Source organism: Drosophila obscura, unplaced genomic scaffold (assembly GCF_018151105.1).
Source record: "Drosophila obscura isolate BZ-5 IFL unplaced genomic scaffold, ASM1815110v1 contig_150, whole genome shotgun sequence".
In the NCBI taxonomy this organism is placed as follows: Eukaryota; Metazoa; Arthropoda; class Insecta; order Diptera; family Drosophilidae; genus Drosophila; species Drosophila obscura.
This window is the reverse complement of record NW_024542736.1, coordinates 9851788-9869752: the sequence shown is the minus strand read 5'-3', so window position 1 is coordinate 9869752 and position 17965 is coordinate 9851788. Positions and strand designations below refer to the sequence as shown.

General features: G+C 43.3%; 3 protein-coding genes across 6 annotated transcripts in view; 2 read left to right on the top strand and 1 right to left on the bottom strand.

The window, feature by feature from the left end:
* The first annotated feature begins 114 nt into the window (after nucleotides 1–114).
* Nucleotides 115–3527, top strand: LOC111069438 (mitochondrial Rho GTPase). 3 transcript variants are annotated; one of them, XM_022359508.2, is made up of 4 exons: nucleotides 115–1040; nucleotides 1108–2309; nucleotides 2892–2930; nucleotides 3226–3527. In XM_022359508.2, the coding sequence occupies exons 1-4, from the start codon at nucleotides 429–431 to the stop codon at nucleotides 3359–3361; spliced, it is 1989 nt and encodes a 662-aa protein (XP_022215200.1). In that variant the 5' UTR covers nucleotides 115–428; the 3' UTR covers nucleotides 3362–3527. The 3 variants fall into 3 exon arrangements, with proteins under 3 accessions (XP_022215200.1, XP_022215199.1, XP_022215201.1); XM_022359507.2 differs by having other exon boundaries at nucleotides 2892–2954; XM_022359509.2 differs by lacking the exon at nucleotides 2892–2930.
* Nucleotides 3528–4296: 769 nt separating this feature from the next.
* Nucleotides 4297–6357, bottom strand: LOC111069440 (N6-adenosine-methyltransferase MT-A70-like protein). Its single transcript, XM_022359510.2, has 3 exons — nucleotides 6144–6357; nucleotides 5788–6087; nucleotides 4297–5719 (listed from the first exon to the last, which is right to left on the bottom strand). The coding sequence occupies exons 1-3, from the start codon at nucleotides 6280–6282 to the stop codon at nucleotides 4320–4322; spliced, it is 1839 nt and encodes a 612-aa protein (XP_022215202.2). The 5' UTR covers nucleotides 6283–6357; the 3' UTR covers nucleotides 4297–4319.
* A 1150-nt stretch (nucleotides 6358–7507) lies between these two features.
* The window catches only part of LOC111069436 (phosphofurin acidic cluster sorting protein 2), a 35453-nt gene continuing 24995 nt past the window's right edge, over nucleotides 7508–17965 (top strand). The window contains exon 1 of one of the 2 annotated variants that reach the window (XM_022359504.2): nucleotides 7508–7913. In XM_022359504.2, the coding sequence (XP_022215196.1) occupies nucleotides 7645–7913 (269 nt within the window). In that variant the 5' untranslated portion in view covers nucleotides 7508–7644. The remainder of the gene's footprint in view (nucleotides 7914–17965) is intronic. The other variant, XM_022359505.2, reaches the window with a different exon arrangement.

Genomic DNA, 17965 nt, shown 5'->3' with positions numbered 1-17965 from the left:
TCGTGCTTTTGGTTCTGCTGCAGCAGTGGGTCTATATCAAGCGCTGCCTGTGGTCCCACTGAGGTGCCCGTTCAGTCTGTTTGTATTTGTAGACAGCAGCATTTGCATTTATAACTCTATACTTTTGAAATTTGTAATTCTAGTTTTTAGTCCTTTCACACCTAATTCGCTGGATCTGGCAACTGTGGATTTCATAGGGTTGTCTTGCAGCCCGCTTTCGATAACAAATCGATTGATAAAAACAGCTGAGCTGCACTGCATCTCCATTTTTGCATAACAAATTCCGAAAATTTAAGTAATTTATTGACCAGCAACAACCAGACGAGGACGGGATAAGTAGGATAAGTAACCCGCAACGTTCCGGGTTAAGGCAAGCGTAGCACACACATTGAGAGAAGGGCAGAAAGTCGTGTGTTTCGATTATAGGCATGGGCCAGTACACAGCGTCAACGCGAAAGAATGTACGAATATTGCTGGTCGGCGATGCCGGGGTGGGAAAAACGTCCCTAATATTGTCGCTGGTGAGCGAGGAGTATCCGGAGGAGGTGCCGCCGCGTGCCGAGGAGATCACAATACCGGCCAATGTTACGCCCGAGCAGGTGCCCACCAGCATTGTGGACTTTTCAAGCGTCGAACAGACGGAGGAAACCCTCGGCGTGGAGATAAACAAAGCACACGTGGTGTGCATTGTGTATGCAGTGGATGACGATGACTCCCTCGATCGCATCACCTCGCACTGGCTGCCATTTATACGCTCCAAGTGCCATGCGTCATTGGATGGTGATGCCGAGACTGAGGCGGAGACGGAGGCTGCCGGCGAGGGTCTACGCAAGCCAATTGTTCTGGTGGGCAATAAGATCGATTTGATAGATTACTCAACCATGGACAGTGTGCTGGCCATCATGGAGGACTTTCCAGAGATTGAGAGCTGTGTTGAGTGCTCGGCCAAGACGTTGCACAACATTTCCGAAATGTTTTACTACGCACAAAAGGCGGTGCTGCATCCCACATCGCCCCTCTATATGATGGAAGACCAAGAGGTGAGTTCATAGTTCAAATAGCAGGCAAAGCACACACGTGACATTCCCCTTTCCCTCTCCCCTGCAGCTGACGCCCGCCTGCAAGAAGTCGCTGGTGCGAATTTTCAAGATATGCGATATCGATGGCGACAATCTGCTGAACGATTACGAGCTGAACCTATTCCAGCGTCGCTGCTTCAACACACCGTTGCAGCCGCAGATACTCGACGAGGTGAAGGCCGTCATACAGAAGAACGTGCCCGATGGCATCTACAACGATGCCGTGACGCTCAAGGGCTTCCTATTCCTCCACTGTCTGTTCATACAGCGCGGCCGTAACGAGACCACCTGGGCGGTGCTGCGACGCTTCGGCTACAACGATCAATTGGAGATGTGCCAGGAGTATTTGCGTCCGCCGCTAAAGATTCCGCCTGGCAGCAGCACAGAGCTCTCGCATCGCGGCCAACAGTTTCTGATTGCCGTCTTTGAGCGCTACGATCGCGATGGTGACGGTGCTTTGTCGCCCGAGGAACACAAGATGCTATTCAGCGTGTGTCCCGCCTCGCCCTGGTCGTACTCCACGGACATACGCAAGTCGTGTCCCATCAATGACAATGGCTGGGTCACTCTGCATGGCTGGCTGTGCCGCTGGACTCTGATGACGCTCATCGATGTGGTCAAGACCATGGAATACCTCGCCTATCTGGGCTTCAATGTCCACGAGAATGACAGCCAGCTGGCGGCCATACATGTGACACGTGAGCGTCGCATCGATCTGGCCAAGCGGCAGAGCAGCCGCTCCGTCTATAAGTGTCACGTCATCGGCCCCAATGGATCTGGAAAGACAGGCCTGTGCCGCGGCTTTCTCGTCGAGGAGATGCAGAAACTGATTGGCAAGGAATTCAAAACGAATGTCGTGCACTGCATCAACTCGGTGCAGGTGTATGGTCAGGAGAAGCACTTGATATTGCGCGACATCGATGTAAGGCATGCTCTCGATCCGCTGCAGCCGCAGGAGGTGAACTGTGATGTTGCCTGCCTCGTCTTCGACTCGTCCAATCCCCGTTCCTTTGAGTATGTGGCCCGCATCTACATCAAATACTATGCGGAGAGCAAGATTCCGGTGATGATTGTGGGCACCAAGTGCGACATGGATGAGCGCCGTCAGGACTATCTCATGCAGCCCGCCGACTTTTGTGAGAAATACAAACTTCTACCGCCCCATCTGTTCAGCCTCAAGACTAACAAAAAGGAACTGTACACAAAGCTAGCCACCATGGCCGCTTTTCCGTGAGTATTTTCTTAAGGAATTGAATGTTGAATGTTTTTTTGGGGCTATTGTGGTTCAGGGTAACAGATCTAACCCAAAAACCCACACACAAAAATCACCTCAATCGAACACTAACCAATGACCTGAGGGGGTGTGGATGCTACCGCAGTTCCATTGGATGAATAATTCGCGTTCGCAATTGTTTGGGGTTTGTGGATTTTTTTATATAAAAAATCTTAGTACACCGAATGGTTTATTTAAATGAATTTAAAATTTGCTATGACTTTCCTATGAATCGCATGATTTGGAGTCCTTTCGCTCAGGCGAATAATTGTTCAACGAATGGGCTCTTGTGGAACCGGGCCCACTCCCTCGGGGCAGCACATTGTAACATTTGGGCTTAAATTATAGATTAAATGGCTAATGGTTTTTATTTATTTTTATCTTCTCTTCTCCTCCTTCCCACCCCCTTTGTGTATATATATTTTTTTTGGTTATGTTTCACTGTTGTTCTCGTGTATTGTTCGATGTTTGTCTACTTGGATTACCATTCTTCGTGGCTTTGCGGCGATGGCTTTGGTGGCTGTGGGTGGCGTCTGCAGGCGATTCCAAGCCGCCTGGATACTGTTCTACAAGCACAGGTTGGTACAGCTTTGGGAATCGGCGTAAGTGTTTACCATTCAAACTGAACTTGTTACTAATGTCAGCACTCTGTATTGTTTCCATATATATGTATATCTGTACCATGGTGCCACAACTCGAGATCCACATACATAAGATACTCTACATAAGATTCCACTGCTTACTAAAAACGTGGTGTTTGCGGCCTGTAGTTTAAAGCCTCTTCTAATTAATATTTGTTCTTCTTTTCCTTTATCCGCTGTTTTATCCAACTAATCCAAAGACCTTTTTCCCTTTCTCTTGTCCCGGCAACAGACATTTGCGGCATTTCGGACTCTTGACGGAGGATCACAAGTTGTTGTGGAAGGCCGGTCTGGGTGTCGCAGCTGCCACAATGCTTGGTTTCATTGTGCTGAAAACCCTCAGTGCTGCCGGTTCACATTCGCGCTAGAAGAAGGCCAGGCAAACAGTCACACAGGACAGGAAACACATAAAGAAACTGCGCAAAATACACAAAACAACAGACACAACAAAAAGGAGTTAAATTGTTTAATGAAATTTATGTTAAATCCAAATTTATTGTTACGAAGCAATGAAAAGAACTAGTGGCAGATAGACGATGAAAGTTTTTGGTTTCCTGACATGTAAATAAACTTCTGAGAGCCAGGAGACGCCGCCAGGGCACATAGAGAGTGGCCTCTAGAGAAGAGCCAGAAGACGGCTCCAGGGGCAGGCTCGTAAGGGCAGCATTTCTTAATATCTATAAACCATAACTTAAACCCATGTACTCTCTCTCGCTCTACCGATATAAGTTCTACCACGAATGCACACACACATTTTGTGCATATATGTGAAGATAAACATAGTTATACAATTAGTTATTTATTGGTTCTACTATAAACACATAGATATTTATCGCACTCTTGTATATACGCGCAAAGAAGAAGAGCAATTTATTTATTCAATATATGTGTGTATGTATATTCGACATACAATGCAAAGACTATAAAATATCGAGATATTGCACCAGGAACAAAGGGCGCGCGTGGTCTTGGTACTGCAATTCTGTTGTGCGCTATTTTTTACTACTCCTGCCTACTCGCGTTCGGTCGGTTCGTCAATCTCCCTCTCTCTTTCACAGTCGGGCTTATCAGATCATTCTTCAGAATCAGAAAAATCAGAGAACTATACTCACATAGCTATCATAGGAAGAATAGACAGTTGCAGTCTAGAAGTTTCTAGACTCTCCCAGTGTGGCTTAGTAGAAAAGGCAGGTCTAAGTACGTATATCCATCGTCGCATGGTCGGGTAAGATCTACATTTATTGGACAATGGGTATACAAACATCGGCGCTCTTACTCCGAAGTTTAGCTGCCATCCCTAGAGTTTATCTTAATGTTAGTTACAGTTTAGTTTTGAATGCCATTGATGCTGGCCGATGCATTGGCTGCCGCCGCAGGGGACATGCAATTGCCATCGGGATAGCGCTTCTGGAATTGCGTGATCAGCTCGGGATCGACCAGGCGTATGCCATCCAGTTGATTGCCCAGCGTTATCCAATTCGGTTGAATGTTGTGCGGGCGGCCGAAGAGTTCGATTTTGCGTGTGCCCGGACTGAGGCGCTCGATGATGCCATAGATCTCGTCCGGCTTGTGGGAGGTGGCGCGCACTTCGGCAACGATCACATCGCAGTCGAGGCCGCGATTCAGATTGGTGGGATTGCCCTTCATGCCCACCAGGCAGTGCTCCTTGCCGTGATTCAGCCAGTGGCCGGTGCGTCCAGTGCGGATGATGCGCTGCAGCTGGTTCGTCTTCACCCAAATGAGTTCATCCACCCGCTCGTAGCCCCACAGCTTCAGGCAGTCACGTCCCAACTCCATGGCACGCCCAGTTACCCAGAGAAAGATCAGGCCATCGTCCTGTAGCGCGGGCACACCCAAGGCACGCATCTCATCGTCGGACATGGTGCCATACGGCAGCTCCATGTGTATGTCCCAGGGTGGATCGGCCATTACTACCGCAAACTTTCCAAGTACGGTCATGTCGAGGAATCGCAGATCGCATTGAATCCACTGCGGCGGGTACAAGGTGCAGCTCGGGTCAATGCTGCGCTTCAGGCTCAGCTTCGTTTTCACGTCGGTGGGCTTGTTCGTGTTGATGTGCGGCAGGGTGTCCACCTCGTAGTGCACATACTTGCAGGTGGCCATGTGGAAGCAGGTGTTCAAGAAGCTGCAATCCCCCAGGGACTCGTCCGTGTGCGCCTGTATGATCTTCTTGAAATGGAGCTTGGTGCACTTGTCGCGTGTCTCGCCAGAGGCATCGCTCCCATCGGTGGACTCCTGGGACTCGCCCTCGCAATTTGTCAGCGTTTCGGGTATGACTTCGCCATCTTCCGATGTGCTTTCAAGGGGGGTTCCGGCCTTTGGTGGCTTTGTGCTGCTGCTGTCGCCCGCATCCTCTCCTCTCAGTGCCTGCTCGTCTAGACGCTCCTGCTTTTTTTTGGCCGCCATCTCTGCAGTGGCCTGCTGGGCCTTGAGGCACTCCACTTTGGTGCCGTGGGAGCAGAACTCCATGACCTGTGCCCCGCCATGCGACTTGAATTTCTCTGCCACGGATCGCTCTTTGGCGGTGGGTTTTGTCAACAGCTCTAGGATCTCCTCGCCCACCTGTTTGCTCTGCTTCTCGCGAGTGGAGGGCATCGACAGCAGCATCATTATGTCATTGGAGGCATCCTTGCGGGAGGAACAATCAATCTTCATCGTTTTTTCCAGAGGTTGGATATCCTCTTCGGCCTCCACAAGCTCTGCCACTGCAAATGGGTGGAGGTGGATTATAGATCGACTGTGTGGAGTCCTAAGGCGGGATGGATAGACTCACACTTTCGCTTGGCCTCCTCCTCCTTCTGCAGACAGGTGTCGTTAATGTCCTCCAGAATCTCCTTTAGCTCCTTGGGCTGCACCGAAATGATTTCACAGCCCGCCTCCGTGCCAATGGTCACATTTCGAATGGATATGGCGCCCTGGTTGGCAAGTTTTCCCAGAATAAAGTTGACCATTTCGAGGCTGCTGCCGGCAGCAGCAATCTTCTCCATAACCTGCGTCGAAACGATGGGCAGGGCCAAGGAGCAGGCACTCAATGCCTGCAGCACTTCCTTCTGCACCTCCAGGTCAGCCTCAACTGCATTGATACAGGAATTAAATCATAACTATTACATTTTTATGGCAATTTCATACCGAGCTCTTTTTTCGGATTCGTTTGATCCTCCTGTATGTCGGACAGTATCTCGATCCGCTCCTTTTTCCGCTTCTCCAGCTTCTCGCGGAGTGTGTTTCGCTTCGTCTTAAGCGTTTTTATATCCCACGCATCGGCCATTGCTTAATAATTTAACTTTTGCGGACAAAAGTTAAATTTCCTTTTAAAAGAAGTAGAGATGGGAAAGCATCAGAAATGGGAAATGCTCACGCGACCATCCCTAACCAGTGTTAGTTAGTGTATTTACTTGAGAGCGCGTAAGTATATATTTTTAAACCTAACTTGTCTTCACATTGCGTGTCTTTCTCTATTCCCACAAATAGTCCATTTCTGCATGTTTTAATACAAAATTTACAATACTAGCTGATTATATTTGTTAACAAACACAAAACAGTGTAACTGTAGAGCGAAAAATATGGCACTTTCGATCGAGTGTTCATAGCCGTCGAAACATCGATGCATCGATATTTTTAAACATTTTGGAAACATCGGTGTTCTATGGCGACTATCGATGTTTCTCCACCTCTATCCGTCACACTGCTGTTGATTTTCATAAATATTTAATTTAAATGAAACATAAACAAATTGTGCCGCGTTGCCAATTGTAAATATTCGATGTATATATATCAATAAAAGAGAGAACGGGAGAGTGAGAGAGAGTTGTTGTTTAGTGTATCTTGTTGCTCTTGGCGCTTCTTTTTTGCGGGCAAGAGAGCATAAAATGCGCGAATAGGTACACACACTCAGATCCACTCGCATGCATATACGAAAATTTGCAAAATCAGGCTAGTGTGTGTGTGGTTTTCTGTATGTTGGAGCAAACAGCAGCTCGCTCTCTTCGCTCTTTAGATTTTTGCGAGTGTATGTGTTTGTGTGTGCGAAGTGTTGGGGCCCGACTATGAGATTTATAAAGCGACATTTGCAACGCCACTTTGGAGCATGACGGTTGTCTCTCGCGCGCAGCAGCTAAAAAAACACCCGCATAAACGCGAACTACGTGACGCCTGGCTGCAGCAGCAGCAGCAGCGCAGCAGCAGTCCCGAAACCGATTACGATTCGGTTACCGTTCCCGAGGAGAAGTGTAATCCGCAACAGATTCCCGTGTGTATTGATTCTGTGCAGGAGTGAGTGCAGCAGCAGTCGCAGCATCGGCAGTATATCGCAGCCCCAACATATACTCCCACACTGTCTTTCTCACTCTCTCTCGGTGTGTTCGCGTTTCGTTTCGGCTCGGCCCAGGCAGCGGCACGCCCTTTCATTGTGTGCGCGCAAGTGTTTGAGTGTGTGTGTGTATTGCCCCAACAGCAGCAGCAGCGGCGGCAGCACTAGAAAAAGGAGATGCATCAGGAGCAGCAGCATCCATTCCAATTGGAAAAATATTCAAATCAGCAAATATCAACTTGAATTTTGAAAAAATTGTCAAACCAAACAACAGTTATACATATGTGATAGAAATTAACAGAAAGACACTCTCAAACCAACATGAAGATGGTCGATAAATCATCGAAACTGGTCGATAAATTTGCTGTTATCAGTGGTGCTGGAGGAGGAGGAGTGGGCGGCCTACCCATCATGCCAGGCAGTGGATTGCCCCCCTCGGGTGGCACACCTGGCCACCCAGCAGCTGCCTTGTCGGGCATCGGTGGATCGGGCGGCGGGATCAGCAGCGGCTCGAATGGACAGAAGCCGGTGCCCATGAAACTGTTTGCCGCCTGGGAGGTGGATCGGACGCCCCCCAATTGCATACCCAGGTAAGAGAGCAGCAGTGCCCCAGTGCATTTCGAGAGAGTGCACATACAGTTTTACATAAGAGCAAAAAGAAGAGCGTGAGCAAGTCCGCGTCAGTGGAGCGACATCGGTTTTTGTCTATTTCTTTTCACTTTTGCTTCCGTTCGATTTAGTATGTTTGCTTTGGTTTTTGCTGCTATTGTTTCCTACTTTTAGGCGAAAGAGCGGTAACTGTTATTCAACAAAGTTGCTTGACTTTTATTTATTACCTTTCTACCTGTGAAAACATTAAACGACCCGGCTCGGTGGGAGGGAATATACCTGAAAAGAAAGAACAAACAAAAATAAAGATTGGAATGGCGCAGATGGTGCAGAAATGCATATCGAATTTATTATGCATAAATCCATTTCTATACTGTTTACATATGTATAAATTGTTATACATCGACCTCTATACGGTTATAGAACTTTTGGGAACTCAAATATTTAAGCATGGAATAATTGATTTCTAGAATGAAAACCACAGAATACTTGTTTTCCATAGGCTATGTCCCTGATCCCCCCGGTTGAGATAGCAATGATCGATCCGTTGCGCCACAACAAAGTGTCCAAATTTAGGCCTCAGTTTAACAACAGGCGAGAAGGCGACACGACAGCGTAAACCTTATACAGATTAGCTAATCGATAGGTCAATCGTTCAAGATTTCAGCTACAAATCTCTCTTCCTACCAGAACTCTGCTTCTTTCATTCATGAATTCTTGAAATTCACGAACTCAATCTTTAATTCATTCAAACACCTTTATTGTCTGGTAATTTCTAGTTAAATTCATCTTTCGCGCAAATAAAAAACGAGTTTTGTTTTGCTGTATATATTTCTTCTATCTTTGTTTTCGTATCTGCGCTCCGTCTCTTTGTCCCAGTGACCCCGAAAATCTCTGACTAATGTCAAATGTTTTTTTGTTCTCTCCGATATTCTTGTGCGTTTCTGTTTATGTTTCGTATACTTTCTTCTACTCTTTCTTCTTTTGTTTATTGTTTGATAAGAATTCTTGGGTTATTTGCATATGAAATGATTCACCCTGTGGGGCGATCCGTTCCCCAAAGATTCCCCCATTGCGTTGCAAAATATTAGACATTCGAAAAGGTTAGGTTATCAAGATTAAGTCAGTATAAGCCTTTCAACTGACAATTTAACGATGAGAAAGTACTAAAGATACTTTAAAAGAATCTAAGCAGAAGATTATAGTCTTTGATATTTGTTGAAGTTTTCCCTTTTCTTTCGTTTTATAATTATGCGTTTGCATGGCTTGTAATTATAATTGGAATAACTAGCAACTGAAGAAAACTTTGAACTTTTTTCCCTCTTCGAAAAAGCAACGACAAAAAAGAGGGGCAAACTTTCCCCTCCCCAAAGAGTAGCTTCCCTCTGTTTAGTTGCTAATTAAACATTTCTTTTGTCTACAAGCTGCAGCTCCCTTCCAGACATCCTCCCTTCCACCCTTCCTTTGCCATTCCTCCTTCTTTCATGACCATTCATTCCATTCATTTGTCGTCGTCACAGTTTGTCAAGCTTCAAGCGTGTGCTGCTTCCTCCATGTGCCACCATGCCACCACATGTGTAGCATGCCCCCTCAATCTCTTTATGTTTATATGTTGATTTTATCTACGCCTCAATGCGTCACGTAGTACCATATCCCAGACTTTGATTAGGGCCTCAGATCGGGCGTAAAGGAGTTTTCCTTGTGGTTTTTCCTTTTTTTGGACATTTGCTCGGCCTATGTATGTACGTGACGTCTGACCCCAAAATGATGACCACCGGAGGGCCGCGGGGCATAGAGAGTCGTCAGTGAGCAATGAAATTCGAATCAAATCAGTGGGGAACTCTACCCAAAAAAAAAAGGTGCTGGGACGGGACGTATGTATGGAATGCATTCAACTTTGAAGCGCACAAAATTATTATTATGGCAAAAGTTGAAAGGGAAATGAAACTACCCAGAAGCCCCATCCCTATGACACTTTTCATGGAAGATCTCACAGATTTTTAGTGTTTTTCTGTCTAGAGCATATGATAATAATTATATGAGAACAAGGAACTGGAAGTTAGATACAAATCTCTACAATGGAAATACATGGGAAAAGAGTGCAGCAAACTGGAAATGGTAGAACATTTTCCTCTGTCAATTCATGGCCAAAGCAGAAGAACCGAACCTACACTCCAAATGGAACCCGCCCTACACTCTCTCTCTCTCTCCGTCTCTCTCCAGGCACTGCCACTGCAACTGGCACTGCCACTGGCCACTCCACTCTAGAGACCAGATTCAAGAGGCCGCCTTCGTGTCCGTGGATACATCTACGTCTTCGTCTCCGTCTCCTTGACCAATGCCTAGACAACGACGACGACGACGTACTTTGTATGCTAATAAATTGCACTTTTATGAACAGCTTTCGATGGAAGAGGAGGGAGGAGATGCACTATCTTTTTTAGGTGGGTGGGGAGGTGGTGCATGCAGCCGATCCCAAGCGTGAGGCAGGGAGCGGGCTGCCCCAACGATTTATGCAGCTCTCTGACATCCGTAGCTCGTTTCGGACGTCTGCCTCTTGCCTGGCAATGGCTTTGGCGGAAGTTTTCACCAACTTTGTTGCTGGTTGGTGTGTGCCCCTTGCTGTTGTTGCTGCACTCCACTTTCGGTGGCAGGTTGGCGGACAAGTCAACAAACTTGACGTTGACATGACTCTCGTACTACGATGTTGTTGGTTTTGGGTGCCTCCGCTGCCTTCGTCTCGGACTTGTGTGCAAACAAAATAGAAAATCCAGGCACTGGCTGCACCACTGAATGAGTCAATGCTCTGGTCAGAAGCGACTCCTGCCACAGGGAGCTGCAGTCAGACAGCAGATAGCAAAGTCTTTGTTGTCGCGGAAATGGTTTTTTTTTGGTTTTTTTTTTTTTTTGTCCAGCGACTGATTGGAGATTGCAGAGGGACATAAACGAGTTAGATTAAATGGGAATGGAAGCTTTTAAGATCTTTAAAATCCTTGCGAAAGTTATGCATTAATTGCAGATATTTTGTATACAAATGGAAGCTCTTAAAGATTTGTAAACTACCAGGAATATATCTTCATGTCTTTCAAATAAAATTAGAACCCTTCTTAAAACTCATTCTACTCCATTCGCTTATGGAAAGTTGTGCAACGAATCCACATATTTATATCTCTAGAGAAACTATCTATAGTTTCCATAGCCTCAAAAGATTTACAAACTTAGATCTCTCTCTCATCGGCAATGCGTTCCTCCAGCCAACATCTGTCGAGAGGCTTTTCCCCTCTTTCCCATTCATGGCATTTAATTGACTTTCCTGCTGCACTTTTTCCTACAATCGTACACTCCTCCAATCCCCCACCACCAACACGACCCTAATGACCAAGAGATTTGCCAGATGTTTGGGTGTACAGCATAAACACCCCAACAACAGCGGGAGATCGCGGCTAATGCGCTTAAAAGACATTAAACCGCGTCACTCCTCAAAAAAATTCCTCTGGCGGGGGCTTCTGGTTACAGAAGTGGGGAATTTTCTTTAAGCTGAAAATTTGGGTCAGGCGGCAAATGCAACAGGAAATCGATTCGGTTATTTGAGGTTTCGGTTTCGGTTTTTGTTTGTGGTTTTGGGTTACTGCTTTTGGGTTAAGAAACTTGACCGCTGACTTGACCACACTTTCCCTTCTCTTGTGAGGCAATTTTGTTTTGGTTTTCCACAACGGTGGCCCCTTCCCATAAGGGTTTTTCCTCTGTGAACAGGACAGACACGGCCATGAATCAACGTCGTTGTCGCTGGTCTCTTTCGGGGGCTCTCTCTACCGTCGGTCATGACCAAAAGGCGTCGTCAATTGGCAATCTGAAATGATGCAGATTGCAGATAGGTAGGAGCCATCACAGAAATAATGTAAAGTCACACTATAAACTGACTGGGAACATCAATTTTTGTGTACCCTGTACAGGAAGTACATGGCAGGTTTTGGAGGATTCATAGATCAAGTCCCTTTTTAATCCCGATGAAATGCCGCATTAGGATGCAATTACAATATATACTATTACGGGGTATCATTTATTCTGTGCATTTTAGACTCTCAGCGAAAATCTCTCCATCGGCAGTGAATTTCATTTGACAGCAAAATAAAAATTAAATTATTTCAATTCAATGCAGCAAAATGTGAAATGGAAAAGGGATTTCAATTTGTCACATGCAAAAAAAGATAAAGCAGATACAGATACAGCATATATTGAGTGAAAGATACATTGAAATAGGGGAAAATAAGCAGATAGATAGGGAATAGATACACTCGCATGTGATGCTGATGCTGTTGATGCTGCTGATGAAGCTCCCTAGATATTGTTTTGTGGGGACTCGAACAACAAGCCGAACCGAAAAAAGTTCAAGGCGAACACTTGGTATGGCAACAAAACACACATGCGCCCAGACAAGTCAACAAATAAAAAAGAAAAGAAAACAACTCATTTGAGAGTCGATTGTATTGATACCCTTTTGAGATGTATATTTTCCATCCATCAGAATATAGATAAGTTCATTCATATATTCGGAAGGGTTTAAATATATTCAAAATCAAACAATGGAGTTTTGTATATTCGTAATCGTAATACCCTATAAAGAACAAGAAAACATCAGTCGCCGCCGTTTGTCGCGCCATAAATTCTACTTGTAGATACAGATAGATCCTCCGTTCTTCTTCTGGCAGCCGCATCCCACCTCTGCAACACACTAATCGCCAACAGCTGTGCCGATCCGCAGAAACAAATATATAGATACAATATACATACATACATATGTCACCGTCAATTCTTTCTTATTTTCCTCGTGCGCTGTTTTCTGTTTCTGTTTCTGCTTCTGTTTTGGCTTTAGCTTTGAATTTAATTATCTAGTAAAAACATTTATTTGCGGCAGTTTATAAATTACACAAAAATATGTTGTTTTCTTGTCACTATAAATACCAGAAATAGGAAGCAGAAAAACAGCTCAACAGAATGCTATCTCTAGGGAAAGAATCGACCTACATTTGTATAGGTACAACCACTCGTATAATGAGAGGCCATATCGTCAGTCAATCAATCAATCGGAAACCTGTGATACTTCTTAGTGGAAGAACCGAAGCTATAGATACAATACCCCTTGCATAGATAGAGATACAAAACAAAAACCAAAAGCAAAACAAAATATATTTTTTTTTTGTGCATGTAGTAAAAATAAAACGAATGAACATCGGAACCTATCCCAAGTGTATTTTTATTGCGTTCGCTTGCTGGCCATAAAAACATTAATCGTACGCGAGTAAATGGACGGAAAATGCAATTCAATTTTCAGGTAACCACAAGATTTAACAACTGCGCAAACAGCGAGGGAAACAGAGTGGAAAAAACAGCAAGGGGGCAAAATGTGGTACTAGATAAGCGATGGTACGACGGGTACCAGGTGGATTGTTGATAGGACGAGGATTATAGGACCCACATTTATGATTTGTTTGTCGAAAGTGCATTTGCCAGCAACAGATAAGCTAAACAAATTGTTTGCCAAATGCTTTTCAAATGGATATAGAAAAAAAACAGAGAGATACTAGAATCAGGTACAGCACTCGTAGATACTTCGGAGAGAGGTGTGGGCTCCGTTTGCTTTTGGGAAATTTCTACAACGACTCAACATCAAACAGAAAGAGGATATTGTTAGTTTATTTAGTTTATAGTTCATTTAAACTATGAGCTAATACAAATAAAGCCAATCTAATCGTAGTGTTACCCATGAAAGACAATTGATTGCCCTGCGATAGTGTAATCGATTAAATAGAGCATTCATTATTTAATACTTGAACAAAACTTTCTCCTCTCATCATCGAATGTACTCGGAAATATTCCCACAAACAGGGTGTGGTAATATCGATTGAATGTGTACATAATGATGCATATGAATGGGCATTTGAATGAATGTTCGATTACTTCACCAAAGAATCGATTTATTATCAGATATATGTACATATATGAATTCTATCAATTGCATTATCGCTTTTAATTGCCTTTTGTTTTTTGCAACTTTTATGTCTTTGTATTGGCCATATTAATTTCAATCTTTAAATAAAAAAAAGAAAAAGCAGGCCTTCTATTCTGATGCCATAAAATGCTTATCGAAAATGAGTAAAGGCAATAAATGAATTAACAAATGCTTAAAACTTGATAGGGAAAATAGGATAATATCTAAAATTACTGATCACACGATTGACTGATTAAGCTATCGTTTCTGAAAGCATTGATTAGATTAGCAGATTAATCTGTTTAGGGCATTCATTTCCAACTGAATTTCTAAGTGCAAACGATCTAACGAATTAAGTAATTCTCCGTTTCTGTATTCCCATAGGTAGATTCATTGATTGATCCAACATTTAATTACACAACAAACACTAAGCAAATGCAAATGCAAAATGGAAAACACATTGATTAAGACAAAAGTGTAAATTGATCAAAGTGATGACCGATAATTATAATCGATAATCGTATCGTTTTGAGCGTGTGCGCCCCTCCTCCACTTCCATGGCTTGTGACTCATTTCGAAGCCACTTATCGAAGAAAGCCACAAAACCATTTGAAATGAAAGTGAAAGGTTTCTCGCTGTTGTGCCCCCCCAAAAATGTAAACGCTTTGCAGCCAGAAACGGCAGAAATGTTTGGCCCCCAACGAAAATTATGGAATTGGAGCGAACGGCCAACTCTTTGGTGTAGGAGAGAGAGAATTTGCGAGTGCTGTTCAGCGGTTCAGCAGTTGAGTGTTTGAGCGGTTGCCCCACAAAGCCACAGGGCCGCTCACTCAAAGAAAGAGTCGCCCCCGATGCTAGATGGATTTTCATTAATAAATAAAAAAAAAAACAAGTACACGAGTAGGAATAGTTTTTAGTTTTTGCAGAACTTTGGCTTGAAAGGAGGAGGAAAGCGGTTTAGAGCGCGAGGGTTGCCCTGCCTCTGCCTCCCACTTGACACAGTTTTTGTGGCTGAGAGAGAGAGAAAGAGAGAATCAGGAGAAGGCTTTGTGGTTCGTCTGATGTGCGGAGAAGTGGCTGTATATCCGTAGCTGTAGATGCTGTGGCATGCAGTAACTCTGAAGGTTTGTGGCGCTGTGGTGCCACTCGATTCCATCGTAACTGGCACTTAAACTGGATTTGCGTAATCTTCTTTAGAATTTTTGTGTAATTAAAAGTCAAAAGATTCCTTTGGGTTTTCTTTGTGGAATGTGGAATATTTACAAAAGATTGAATGTAGAATTTCATTTGAGTTTCCTATGGGTCTTAAAACTTAAGCAAGCAAGAGTTAAACCATGTTTTCCGTGATCCGATATCTCTTATTTTCATTAAAAAATGTATGTACTAAATAAATGTTTCCGAAGCTTCAGACAGCTCATTTGTTGCCTTGTTTCTCAATAAATCCTTTTAAAAATGATTCAATTGATTACTTCATGGTGAAATACACGCTGATATCACGCGATTATCATCATGATTTTGCAGTCCCACACCCCAGTAAGAGAATTTCCTGATAAGAATGGTATCCCCGCGTATCAACTACAGGTTGAAATTCCAATAGTCCAATCGTGAGTCAATCCAATTTTTGTTGGGACGCCAAGAACACTTTCCATCTTTCGTTTATTCGATGTGAAATCAAATGGAATTCTATTTTCGTTTTGCACCATTTAAAATGGGAAAAATTTGAAGAATTCTTGTCGGTTTGGTGTGGCGGCTGCAAGAATATAAACAAAAAGGCTTTCATTGTTTATTCCTCATGCATGCACATTCCCTCCCTCTTCGAAATGTATATGTTATGTATATCTGTGGCATCTACATATATCTCAGCTTGTATCTATTTGTATCTGTATCCCACACACACACATACATACATTCACTCGCTGTATAAACAATGGCGAATGGTATTCATAAAGTCAAAGCACTACGCCCTAACAGATCATAATTTTTGGTTTTATGGCCATAAAATACAGTCCGTGTTTTCTCTGTGGAATACAGAGAATCCATTATCGGCGTTCAGAGAATTGGTTGTTTGGAATTTTTGTTTGGAGAAATATTCTTGCCTTCTCAAGAACATGGGATTATCGTTGGGATCTTTTATCGAATGAGTTATCGAAGTGCTTAAGAATGATCAATAGATTGTTATCTTTTGTAAAAGCTAAAACATTGAATTGAACCATTTACTGACTCAAAATGGTAAGAGATTCCTTCAAATTTATATTGAGAAAGAAATTTCAGTTTCTAGTATAAGTTATTAATATTTTTCGATAAATTCTATACAAAAAAAAATAATATAGAAATGTAAATATAATAGAAATAGTTAAATTTGTTAACTCCATCGATTTTGTAATGTGAATCGATTTACATTGGTGAAATGTACCTCAGACCTACCTACCCATTCTACGATTATGCAACGCACTGTAAATCTGTTTATATTTGCCAAAGGAAAATGCAATTAAAATGTGAGAAATGGGCGGCCAAGAAAAGGTGTTTGGGATGCCATTCAGCCTGCTGTGATGCCAATGCGACCACACGCAGTGCCTCCAAACGATATATGGGATCGAAGGAGGAAGAGGAAGTGGGAGCCAAAACCAGAAAAGTGTCAGTCCGATAGTTAATTTTATGGCATTGCCTTACACTTCTCTCTCTCTCTCTCTCTGTGTCTACTGTCCAGCACTCCAGCTGCGAACACTTTAAGATTCTCTGTCGTTTCTGTGGTTCTGGGGTGCGGTTCAGGCCATTAACTCAACATGGTGCCCGCCCCGGCCCACCTTTATCGTTCGCTCTCTTTGTTTTCTCCTTTGGATGTTGCAAGTGGGGAAAAACTGTCGCCTTAAACCTTAAACCGTCTAAATGCCACGCCCTTACTTGTGTTTACCTTTTCCTTCCACATATTGTACATTTTCCTTTTCCGTTATTCCTTTTTGGATTTATGTCCAGTTTTTGCTTGACACAAGAGGAGTATTGATTCTTGGATTAATAGCTTGTACTCGTGGAAGGGGTACAGAAAATATCTTATCAACATTTCATATGCTTTGAAAAATATTTAAAACAATTTGCCTCAAGTTCTGGGGATATATTTGGATATGCATAAATAACTTGGCTACTTTTTGTGGCAAGATTTGTTATTCGAAATATAGCAACGTTTGATGATTCGAAGGAGGTCCCTCGTTTAAATGAGAAAGTTTCTATTTTCCCATAATAGATTTTCTTGGTTTTAATATTTTAATTTTATTGAGAAAAAGTACTTGTAAACTAACCCTGTATGTGAGTGGAGAATGAAAACTTTTCAAGTGTGGCTTAGCAGTAAAGCAAGTTGCTGACTGCTAACTCTCTTCCAACTAAATATAATGTGCACTAAATGTGTAAATTTCAATCAGAAATTTAATGAAATTAATTTCATTTGTTGCGTTACGAAAGAATTCTAAGAAGTTTACAGTTTCCCCGTCTTATTTTCATTGCCTGCTTTCATCTCAAAATATGAGACATCGACATCCCCACCCACTGATATGCTATTGATGGAACGAGAGCTTCAATCGGCTTATGGCATCAATACTTTTATGCAATCAATCGAATGGCATTCACACAAATTGCTTTTCTAAGCCATGAAATGGAAGTCAGCGAAGGCAGAGAGCCACGGAGAGACAGAAGCCGCATCAGTGCCTTGAAGTTGTGTGGGCGGATCGTATCGTGTCGTATTTGGGAGGGTCGGGTCATATGATATATGGGTCATTAACGAATTGTTCAGCGACTTGGAATACGAAACGAACGAACGAAATTTATAATAATAAATACAAAACAAACAAAAAATAATAACAAACATGAGAGACATGAAAGAAGAGGGAATGGAATACGTACGTACATCCAATGGATTACTCATTGAAATACTCGTAGAAACCGCAAAAGATCACTCAATTGAAACGAAATATATTTCATTAGATATTGAAATATTTAATCGTTAGTGTGTGTGAATCATCGGAAGAGTGAGAGTGGGAGTCGGAGTGCGAGTCG

Excerpts from the sequence above, each read along its gene's own strand:
- LOC111069438 (XM_022359507.2), top strand. The coding sequence starts at position 429 with ATGGGCCAGTACACAGCGTCAACGCGAAAGAATGTACGAATATTGCTG. Across the intron at positions 2,310-2,891 it reads GCCACCATGGCCGCTTTTCC|GCGATTCCAAGCCGCCTGGA; the intron begins GTGAGTATTTTC and ends TGGCGTCTGCAG. Across the intron at positions 2,955-3,225 it reads GTACAGCTTTGGGAATCGGC|ACATTTGCGGCATTTCGGAC; the intron begins GTAAGTGTTTAC and ends TCCCGGCAACAG.
- LOC111069440 (XM_022359510.2), bottom strand. The coding sequence starts at position 6,282 with ATGGCCGATGCGTGGGATATAAAAACGCTTAAGACGAAGCGAAACACA. Across the intron at positions 6,088-6,143 it reads GAATCCGAAAAAAGAGCTCG|TTGAGGCTGACCTGGAGGTG; the intron begins GTATGAAATTGC and ends GTATCAATGCAG. Across the intron at positions 5,720-5,787 it reads GGAGGAGGCCAAGCGAAAGT|TGGCAGAGCTTGTGGAGGCC; the intron begins GTGAGTCTATCC and ends ACCCATTTGCAG.